Raw genomic sequence first — 11,403 nt, 5'->3', positions numbered from 1 at the left:
GGAAAAGCCAATTAGGTTTGTTTGGACAGTTATCACTTGAAGATAAAACTCAAAGCATGACCAATATTAAGCTGAACTCATGGCTTGATAAAACCTACACACAAACACACGCACAGTAACATCCGCATGATGTGGCCGTCACTATGACTAATGACAGAAATTAAATGACAAACCCTGTTTTCTGTTGCTTTAAGTCATGTATTTGAAGAAGCTGCTTGAAACATTTATAGGTTTGCTGTGCAACGAGATGCAGAGATATATTATTGTCTTCCAAATTGCACATGCACAATGCAACATTAAAACTTTCTTTTGTTTGTTTCGTGAAGTTTTTTGTTAAGCAATAGCATGTTTGGTTAATTTTATTGCTTGTGATTAATGAGTAACTCCAGAAACCAAAGGGAGTGGGTGTGGAGTTGTGCTCAAAGAGTAATAAAGGGACATTTGCCAGCTGTCATGGTCCACATAACTTCTCAATAACTGAAGTGAAAGCTTACTTTCTCACTTAATAACATAAAACTGGATCCTTAGAAAGTGAGAACATAATGGTAAGTCTCATTTTGTTTCACTCAATTTAGTTATGCAAAATTCTTAGCATGCTATTCTTTCTTGATGAATAAAACATGACAGATTTTCTTGCTCTTTTACAGCAGATGAACACCTGAGAGCTGAAGAAGTCCTGAAGTTTTGCTTCAATTATTGCTGTCATGACGTCAATGAGAAACTTAACTTTTCTGATCATCTGTTTGTCTATATTGATGTCACTGTGTCCTCTAAATTCAGGTAAGATTAAATCAATTGTCCAAAGTAGCACCTTTGAAGTATGGAGCTACTTTGGGCTCCATACTTCGCCCAAAGTATGACTCACTTCATATGCCTTTGAAGAATGAAGTCATATATATATATTTTTATAAATTAAAACATGTGAAGTGAGTGCTAGAAAATGATTTTTTTTATATGTCCTCAAATGTATTTATTACTCTGCAGAACAGGCTTTGATTTGGAAATGACAAGGAATCTCACATTAAGAAGAAGAACCTAACTGAAACAAGTATTGTTTGGGATTGATGTCTTCCTTATTGATCAGTTCAAGTAAATTATATTTATGAAGCACATTTCATCTGACAGCTCGAGACTAAATGTGCTTCAAAGAGAAGCACATTTAGTCTTCTCTTTGAAGACTAAATGTCTTACAACAATAAAAACACTTAAAAACAACAAATCAAGCAAATATAAAAAATTATGTCCACACAAAATCAAGAAAACTGAAGAAAAATGAATGAATTAAGAAAAAAATAGATCCTTGTGGAACACAATGAGCAAGAATAACGATCAAATTCAAAGTTATGAAAAGAAACAGAAAAGGTCCTAGCAGTAGGATAAAAGGAAAGACAATTGAGAGATTACAATTTAGACGTATTATTTCCAAGATCCTGAATCAGCACAGAATAATCAACCATACTGAAAACTAAATTAAGGCCAAAGAGAATAAATAAATAAAAAAAAGAGGATTAAGTGTAAATTTTCAAGTCATTTTAATCTGGGCTGGTTGTGCGATGTTGTCAGATCAAACGCTGTTGTCAAATAACATCTTTAATTTAGCAAATATGAATTTGATGCTAATAATTTTATGCTGAATAATGTCAGTCATTCCTAAACGTGGCAGATTGACGTGGTCAAGTCTTGTGTGGCACATCTAATGATTATTGATTTATGGTGAAATAGTTGTCGTAGTGACAGGAATGCTCACTTGGTCCATTGCAGAGGTTTTGATGAGCTCGTTGCTTTTATCCAGCATAATCTACATCTTGTGTGATACCTTGATAGTAAGAAATATTTTTAAAATTGACTGCTTTCAGAATTTTCTTTGCATCTTATGAGTTTTTACAGCTTGTTTTTTGTTTTTGTAAAGTAGTAAATACTTATTCTACTTTAACACACATAATGTACAGATTTATTTGTTGTCATTTGTTTTTATGTGTTGTTTGGCTGAGTTGGTACCAACATCTTGAACTATTTTCATGCCAATAGAAATGCATTTAGAAAAAAAAAAAAATCACACGTTTTACTAATGTTTGCTGTATTTAGAGATGTGTAAGTTCTTATCCAATTGTTTTGTTAATTTTCTACAGCAACAGATGTGTTATGAGCTCAAAAACTGTTTTTTTGGTCTTCATTAGTCTTTTCTGTGCATCCTTTCAGCAGCCAACTCTGAAAGCACCAGTCTGTGGGGAAAGAAGTTGGAGTTTAAAGGGCCTCCATGTTTGTGGCAGCTCCACCCGGAAGTGAGCGTTCCAGCTCTGACGGACCTGAGCGTCTGCATTCGTTTAAAACGCACCAGTTCAGCACAATGGACAGGCTTTCTTTACAGATCTACAGAACGGAAAGAGTTGGGACTTGAAGGCAATAATGCAAATTTTAAAATTTGGCTTTTTGGAAAACAATACCCAGTACATCAAGAAGTCTCATCAAAGAAATGGCATTCCATCTGTCTCACATGGTCTGGAAAAAACCAGAGGCTGAATGTGTACCTAAATGAACCTACTGTAGAAAATATATTTTTTTATTCAGATGATGCACACCAACAGCTGGCGCAAAATGGCACTCTGACTCTGGGGGTTTCTCATAGTGTTCTCCCTAACGGTGAACTGAAGCCAGAGAGCGGTAACAACCTGCTTGGTGAGATAGGTTTGTTCAGGATGTGGGGGAAGGAGTGGAGCGCTGAGGAGGTGAGCAGCCTGGGTTGTGCAGACGGAGATGTGGTGAGCTGGGATCTGCGGCAGTGGAAGTATGACTGCCCTCCTGTCCCCGACAACAATCTAACCTGTGGTAAATATGGGATTTTATTTCTACTGATATAACTGCTCATATAAGTCTGTCTGAAACACTGTTTCTCATTTTTTCACTAGAAGCTAAACTGTAATTAAATGGGATTATAAGGGGGTAGTATTATGTAAAATCAAAATTTTTGAGCTTTACTTCATGTTATAATGTTATTCCCTCATTAAAAACATACCTGGAGTGTTGCCTTGATTCGTAGATGCATGTTTGAGAAATCCTTTAAGCTCCATGGCAACCATTCAGCTCCTTCAGACTAGCCAGCAGCAATTAGCAAACACCTAATGGTACTGCACTAGGTGTTTGCAGTACCAAACACCTAGTGCTTGCTACTGAAAGTGGTAGCTTGTATAATGAGCTACCTTAGTGGCTCATTATACTAAGCCAACTCTGCCAGCATTTTCTGTTAACCCTTTAGGAACATAAAAATGTTCCTAAAGGGTTAACAGAGGAGCCATGTTGTGATAACTTCCTTAAGGTGGAGTTTCTGAAAACTAGGAGTTTTTAAAGTGACAGATGCCCAATTTCAAGGTGTTAAATTACAAAGTAAAGTCATATTTGATATATATATAGCATTTTCCTAACAACTCAAGTTAAGATAGTTACTTGGTTGTGCTATAAAATGACACTATATGCTTAGAAAACACATAATACTGCTCTTGTAAGTGATAAACCAACACAAATTAGATTAGAATGGTGAAATTAAGGAAAAGTTACAGTTTCAAAACAGTTTTTAATTAAAATGTAAAAAATACAACTTGCAGTCAGCCAGAAAAAATACTTTGAAGTTTGTAGATGTAATGTGACAAAGTGCAGTAAGGTTTAAGAAGCATGATTACTTTAACAAGCCTGCAAAACTACTTTTTAAAATCACTCTATTTTGCTGACTTTGGAGTCAAAAAAGAAATATTCCGACTTGTCTAATTTTGAGGTTCACGACCCTATTAATGACTCTGACATGGTCCTTGTCTTTTTCTTCTATTTTTAGGCTGGTCTAATTACAAAATCAAAATGTGGGTGACCGTAACCAACCTCGAAAGTCCTGAAAACTGCTCACTGGCTCTGGAAGGAATCACAAGAAACTGGGTACAAACATCTGCTGTCACTATTTCCTATCTTGTCACGCATGTTGATATGAGAATCTAAATGTAAAGAAATTGAGGACATTTTCCAACCTATTTTCAAGTCTTAAGATCTGTTTTTAAAGTGCATGTATAGTGGGAAGAAGGGTGTAAAATTGATGGAGTTTATGGTGTAACTGATAGAATATATATATATATTTTTACTGTATTCCCTCAGTGGGGAAATGCACAGTAGCAAAGTGACCAGCAAATGATCCAACTATCTGGAGGTGAAATTTTGATAATCTATCAACAATTTATGACGGCCTTAAATTATTACTGTGAAAAACATGACCAACGTCCTTTGAGTCAAGTTAGGCCTGCAGTTCTTTAGACAATGTTTTATCAAGAATCTAGTTTCTTCTGTAATCTCCTGGATTAGTTATTTATGCGCTATTTGAGTAATTTTGGCAGACCAGTCACTCCTGGGAAGAACCACCAATGATTCATGTTTTCTCAATTTGTTAATTTGTTACTGTTGCTCACTGGAGTCCCAAAGACTTATTTTTGTAAACTTTTTCATATTGATAAATTCAAAAATTTGCTTCTTAAGACATGGCATGACTTTTGTGCTACTTTTTAAAATCCTTTAGTCTGCTCCATGTCATTAGATGGGTATTAATTAGATGATTTTTGGATTCTGCAGGTTTGAGAGTGATTAAGTTAAGCAAAACAAAGGATTTCAAAGCCAATTGTAGTTAACAAAAAGTAATGATTTGGTAAGAGATTAACTAGTTTTCACATAGGTTTTGGATGGCTTTGTCTTAAATTAATAAACTTCAAAAACCTTATCTTGTTCTTACTCTGGTTATCTTTGTCTAATAATAAAACTGTTTTAATATTTGAAACATTTAAGAAATCTGTGAGAGTGCAAGTAACATCATTTCAACATCTCCAATGTTTCTGACACAGGAGACAAAACTCTACAATACAAAACTCTACAGAAAATAAATAATGGATTAATTTAAGCCAAATATAGTTGAATGCCATTGAAAAGCAAGGCAGATATGTAATATCAGGACTATTGTCAGAACTAAAACAATAATACCATTTTCTGTTTTTCAGCTTGTGAACATTTTTCCCAACAACATTTCTGTCCAAGACATTTTCGTTTCTCAAAGGTAATACATTTTATTTTCTCAAACTGCAGTCATAGAACAACTACTATAGTAAAAGTACACAAAATGGTGTTTTATAGGTTTTTATGGTTTGGTTTACCTGACAATTGCAGGAGGTTTAATGATGGTTTCATTTTGTAGTAGGCATATAAAATCTATGGTTTAGATTTAGCTGATTACATAATCAAAATAAGTGGTGGGTTAATAGTAAAACATCTTTAAAATTATGCGTACAAAATGTGCTAAGGAACAAATAAATAAAAAATGAGACTTAAATTTGACCCATCTGTGTTCTCTACAGGCCAACATGCCAGATGCACCTAGACGAGGTACGTCTTTAAATAATACTTGTTAATGAAAACATAAATAAATAAATAATCTTCTTTTTCTTAAACAAATTGCAAACACATGTCACATTTAAGTAAAGATTTCCAACCGTTTCTGCTTTGTAGGATTTGGCAAAAATGTCTAGCAGAGTCTGTGAGAAATGGTGAGATTGGCAGAAAGTGTAAATTTAATTAAATAAAATCCAAACTAGTCTGCATAATCTATTAACATGCTCTCATATTTCCCCTCTTTAGTTTCGGCTGTGAGGTCTACGTGAGCGTGGATCCTGCTGCGAACGTAAAAACAGTTCAGACGGACATTTCTGCCTTACTGAGTACGAACTTCTCTTTCGACTTCCTCACCATAGAAGCTGTCCATGACAGCATCACCGTACTTCCTGCTGGTGAGCCCATGTCTTCCGCTACAGATCACTGATCACACACAGCAATCACATGGAGGATTATTAATTAAAGGGCATGTTGATTTGAGCACACGCAGTAACTGCTTCACTTTTTTCAGTTCTGGTGTTTGATTAGAATGATGTAATGTTTTAATGTGGCTGGAAATTCAACTCTGGATATTGACTCTTTGCACGTGACGTCACGCTCTTCAGAAATCTGCCCGCTCCGCCGCCATTACAGACGTCAAAACAACCTTTCCTTTAAAGCTGGTCTAAAAACAGACTTCCGGTAGCCTAAAATCGCTTCTATTTAGTTGATTTCACTTTAAAGATAGTCAATGGGTGCTGCGCGGACGGATGAATAAACAGAAAAGGATAGAAGCCAAACGTGTCATTTTATTGCATAACTTTTAATGAGGAAAGATGGCGGCGATGGGTAGCAACCGTCAATCATAAATACTGTCAGCCCTCGATGTAACCAATGATTTACAGCGAACTCGTTTTACAAGGTAAGAAGATTAAAGTTCATATAAGTTATAAGTATATTTAAAAAGATATTAAATATCGCATAATGGAGAAGATACGCGTCTAATCATTAACGTGAAAACAATGCCACACTGTCATATTCTAGCATTTATGGAAAAAAATGGTTAGCATCTTTTGTAGGTTTTTAACCTACAAAAGGGGGAACGCTGTTTATGACAGTGATATAAATCATGTAATGTGAATTCAGGCAAAGTCGGTAATTAGATCAACACATTAGAAGGGAGGAGGTAGGAGCTGGCTAATCCAGGTGTGTTACCTTCACAGACAAATGAGTTCGACGTGAACAAGTAGAAGCCATGAGTAAACTGGCAAAAACAACTCCCGTCCTTCACTTCCGACGTCCATCATGGCGCCTCGAATGATTAAGTGACGTTGTTGCAAAGGGTTAATATATTAGACTTGTGTTTTTATGTTCCTTCGTTGGGTTGTTCTCTGGATTAATTACCAGACATTTAAAAACTGCATAAATTGTATCATTTATGTCTCCAATCAATATGTTTTCTAATTTTTAAAAATATTCTTACATAATGTGCTACAAGAAGATTTGGGTCACTTTTCTTTTTCAGTGGCTGATATTTATTTTGATGAATCACTTTCTGTATTTTAGTGATTTCCCCCCCTGTGACAGGACCACCACCAACTATTACGCATTCATTAACCACCTCAGGTGAGGTTGTGAATTTTTTTTCTAAACTCTAATAGAAACATGTGTTAACTTTTAATAATTGTGTTTAATTTTGTTTACAGAAAGAGGTTTAACGGAGAGCACAGCGCCAAGACCTCCTAAGCTTTCAACGACAGGAGAACCTGTAGATCGCACTGTAACAGTTGGTTAGTTCTCCATGAAAAAATAACTGCATGAAAAAAATTTGAATTTGCTGAATGCAGAACATTTTGCTTATTTTTTCTTAATCTAAAGTTTCCATGTTCTTAGTACTAGGTAATGATTTAGTAGAATTACTTTTGCAACTGTACGTGGTAGAAATTTTTCCTAAAGCTTCTCAGAGCATAATTTTCTGGATTTTCATCCCACTTCTCCTGACAGATATGGTGTAACTGAGTCAGGGTCACAGTAGAGCAAAGTAGAATAAAAGTGTAATTTATTGTCTTCCAATGGGGGAATTCAGCATGACTCTTTGATTATAGACACCTTTTAGGTCCTGTAAGAAAATATCTGATGGATTTAGATCAGGGCTTTGGCAATATTCAAAAATATTAAGATCTTTCTTAAACCTCTTTGTAATTAGTTTGTTGTTCTTGGCTGATGCTTTGAGATCTTGTTTCAGTATTTCCATTCAAGGTTCTTTGCTAATAAAAGTAAAAAATAAAAATAAAATGTAGTTAGGCAAAAATAAGAATACAATCATGTAGAATAAACAGCAATTTCCCCATGTGTGATTTTTTTTCTTACTGAAGCGATAGAGTGTATAATGTAACCTCTTACATTTTTCTCCGTTGCAGAGATGCCAGATCAGTTTTTTCGAGTTAATTTGACCTTACTCATAAGAGGAATCCTGTCAAAGCCTACAGACTTTATTAAGAAATGGGTAAGAACATTAATATAATCACTGAAAAAAATTATATATGCAAAAACATTTACGTTATCCCTTTTTTCTTAAAGCTGCAACAAAAGCTTGAGACCAGTAACAGTATGAGTGTGGTGAATCTTGTCATAAAAGAAGGTTATAGGTGGGTTTTCCTTCAGTCTTTGTGCACAATCAGTGTTATAGTTTTTAATATTTTAATTTTGGCTTTGTCTTTAACTGATACATATTTTACAGGAGCATGGGAGAGTACACTGGCTTACTGGTAAGTATGCTTTGCACTATGGAAACAAGACAAATCACATCTTCAGATGGAAATTTTTATCAATCTGTTTAATCTAAATGAAGTAAAATCTCTGCTTTCTTGTTTTCCAGACTCCCATCACCAAACAGAATCAGTATGTGAATAAAAGACAATCTGCTGTTTTTAACATATTCTTATCCTTTAGGTCAGGGGTGCCCAATACGGAAGGTTTTGAGTCGATTTCGTGGTTATGAGTTGATCGTCTGTTCGGGTTGTTGTACCTTTGCTTACCTTTGCTGTGGCTCATTACACCTGCTGTAGTTTTTGAACGTTCAATAAACGACAAACTTGGACTAATTACCTCGTTCGTTTGTGAGCATACGTCACAACAAACATCAAGTAGGACAAATATATTTCATTAAGTTTTAACTAATTCTACCACGATAATTATGTGAAATTAAATTAATTATATCCCGACTTCCGAAGATTTGCCTTTACCTTTACTGGGCTCTTTGGTTCCTCCCATCAGTCTGTAGTTTCTCATATCGAGGTCATCAAACCAAATTTCAGATCTACCATGACTGACTGACACCTGCTGGCATCAGGTTTGCAACCAGCTTCTGACTGAGAAACCAGTAACCAGAGACCAGTGTCAGAATCTCACTGAGGAAGGAACTGCGTTAGGTTTTCTGTCACTTTATTATTTCTGCTATAACTGATGCATATTCACATATAAAATAAGTGAATAGAGTTTAATTTGCAATTTTTAAGTCTTTGTGTCATGAGGTAGATCTCAGGCAGCTGGTGAGAGAAAAAGTAGCTCTTGCTCTCAAAAACTTTGGGCACTCCTGCTTTAGATTTATTGTTTAGTTTTATGTCTGTGGCCTTCATGCTAATCCTTTATGTTATCTATAGATACAACTGCACCTTCCATGTTCAGGAGTATCACAAAAACAATGTGGCTGATGTTGAGCAATTCATTCATTCTGCCTTGACATCAGGATACGAAAACATCTCTTTTGCAATTCAGACAACAAATATATCAATCAAACAAATAGGTAAGCTGCGTTTCTAAAATAAACATCACTGTGCAATAATGATGTACCATTTCAAATGTATTTTTTATTACATTATGGTAGCAAAATTGAATGCATTTCATTTCTATTTTATGTGACAGACACATAAAATAATGTAGCTTCAGCCTGTAATTTTATAAAATTTATTTATTTTTATTAAAAGTATCTAATTGAAAGTGACATGTTGATCTTATGCAGTTTAATCCTTTAATTTCTTCTTTTTTAGAGCCAAAAAGCTGTTTAGAAGAAGATATCTCATCATTATATGGGCGATACATTTGGCCAGAAACATTTCCACAAGTCACTGCAGAGATGGGATGCAGGAAGCCAGTATCGAATCGAGCCTACAGACTTTGGTAAGACTTGGCCAGTCTTGGTTTGCAGGGGAAAATCATTGTTTAATCTGATTTGTACCAGTATTTCAATGCAAATTAAACATACTAAGATCATGCTCTGCAAAACGCTCTTTTCCTAGAATGGAAAGCATGTGTTTTATAATTTTATACAATATATTTTTGACTAAGCTCTGATCAGGGTTTCAGTCATTACAAATGTTTATTTTGCACTTGTGTGCAAAAGCTGATAATATTTTGCATTTGCTATCTTTTAAACAGACCCTACAGCAAATACCATAACAATCTGTTAATTAAAGAGCAGCATGATCCAAACTATTCCCTCAGCCATTACAGCTTCATCTCTGCTATCCTGAAGCTTGAACAGGAAATCATTTTAAAGCACATGAATCATTACTGTAATTAAAGGCTTCAGTGTCATGCACTATCTAACAATATTACTGCGTAATGATGATTTTTATGGTCTGTCAATAAACGTTGGGTAGATGCCTATTGAGCTCATAATCAGCAGAAGACAGTTTTATTATTATTAATGCTACTGTTCTTTACAACCTTCAGTCAAAAGGTATAAAAATGCAAAACAATTTACAATTTTTTTTTTTTTTTTTTAGTAAACTAGACATTGAAACTGATACGACCAGCTGGGATTATCCTAATATGACAAACTGTGATAAGTTTGCAACAGTATCAGACATCAGCAACATTACAGTCACACCTGGTAAGAGAATCAGCCACACACACTTTCATTTATTCCTATAGGTACAACAACAACATGGTCACAAATAACACAAATACAAATGATTTTTAGATAATGCAGCAGAGGTTGTGGACATAATTCAGGACCTCGTAGATGTTCAGCTCAGTAATAACTCCCAGCTGTCTTCTTCTGAGCTGCGATTGGTGATGGAGAAGCTAAGTGAAGTGGTTGATGTAAGCATCATCGAACCTATTGGCGTTGACATTGTCAACATCGTGGCCAACATCCTGCTTTCTGAAACGGACGTCACACCAGTCGCTGACATGTAAGGAGAAAGTGTAATGCTCAATTTTCTATATTACTTTTCTGTGACTTTTTAATTTTTTCCCTCTTTCATTCTTTGGGAAAGTGTCCTTGATCTTACAGACCAGATGGGGAACAGTATGGAATTTCAAGGGGAATCTATAAACATCAAATCTCCTGCACTTGTCCTTTCCATGATTAATGTCGATCCAGATGAGTTCAGTGGCCTCACCTTTGGTGTGTCTGTGTCATCTACATTGAACCCTGAGGTAAGCTGGTATGATTGTAATAAGACTGTCACTCAATATACTTCAATGATCTACAGCTCTGGAAAAAACTAAGAGCCCACTGCACTGAACCCCATTGAAAACCTCCTGGTTATTCCACCAAATATTGATTTCTGAACTCTTGTTGAGTTAAAACATTAGTGTTGTTGTGTTACGTCCACCAAGGACACAACATATTTAGGACACGAGACAACAAGGTGAGGGTTTAACAAGATGTTTATTTATAAATTTTCTTCACGTTGATTTTCTTAATTCAGCTTTTCCTGATTTTCTGCGAAGAAAATAATGTTAAGACCCTCAAATCCCGTGTTCCCAAAAGTAAAGAAAAAAAAAAAACCCCCAAAAGTATTAACATAAAGTTGGACCTGGTGAGCCGATCAAACGGAACAAAACGGTACAGCAGGGGGCCAACCCTATACAGGGCCGTCGAAGCCCCTACTGGTACCGGACTAAAGCAAAAAGAGAATCTAATCAAAAGAAAGATCGAAAACAGGACAACCGGTCCCACCAGGCCAAAATCACAAGAAAGACAAACAAAAGCTAACAAAAATA

The 11,403-nt window shown here is 35.4% G+C and overlaps 1 protein-coding gene across 1 annotated transcript in view; it reads left to right on the top strand.

Moving 5' to 3' along the window:
- Positions 1-448: 448 nt before the first annotated feature.
- Positions 449-11,403, top strand: part of adgrg4a (adhesion G protein-coupled receptor G4a) — a 19,129-nt gene continuing 8,174 nt past the window's right edge. The window contains exons 1-19 of the mRNA XM_008420688.2: positions 449-545; positions 648-780; positions 2,200-2,826; positions 3,824-3,921; positions 5,022-5,077; positions 5,376-5,403; positions 5,527-5,564; positions 5,656-5,804; positions 6,955-7,014; positions 7,095-7,178; positions 7,809-7,894; positions 7,969-8,036; positions 8,129-8,156; positions 8,267-8,289; positions 9,051-9,193; positions 9,438-9,567; positions 10,176-10,282; positions 10,373-10,586; positions 10,671-10,833. Of these exons, the coding sequence (XP_008418910.2) occupies positions 705-780; positions 2,200-2,826; positions 3,824-3,921; positions 5,022-5,077; positions 5,376-5,403; positions 5,527-5,564; positions 5,656-5,804; positions 6,955-7,014; positions 7,095-7,178; positions 7,809-7,894; positions 7,969-8,036; positions 8,129-8,156; positions 8,267-8,289; positions 9,051-9,193; positions 9,438-9,567; positions 10,176-10,282; positions 10,373-10,586; positions 10,671-10,833 (2,178 nt within the window). The 5' untranslated portion in view covers positions 449-545; positions 648-704. The remainder of the gene's footprint in view (positions 546-647; positions 781-2,199; positions 2,827-3,823; positions 3,922-5,021; positions 5,078-5,375; positions 5,404-5,526; positions 5,565-5,655; positions 5,805-6,954; positions 7,015-7,094; positions 7,179-7,808; positions 7,895-7,968; positions 8,037-8,128; positions 8,157-8,266; positions 8,290-9,050; positions 9,194-9,437; positions 9,568-10,175; positions 10,283-10,372; positions 10,587-10,670; positions 10,834-11,403) is intronic.

The sequence above is a fragment of the Poecilia reticulata genome, linkage group LG10 (assembly GCF_000633615.1).
Source record: "Poecilia reticulata strain Guanapo linkage group LG10, Guppy_female_1.0+MT, whole genome shotgun sequence".
Lineage (NCBI taxonomy): Eukaryota > Metazoa > Chordata > Actinopteri > Cyprinodontiformes > Poeciliidae > Poecilia > Poecilia reticulata.
This window is presented reverse-complemented; position numbering and strand designations above follow the sequence as displayed.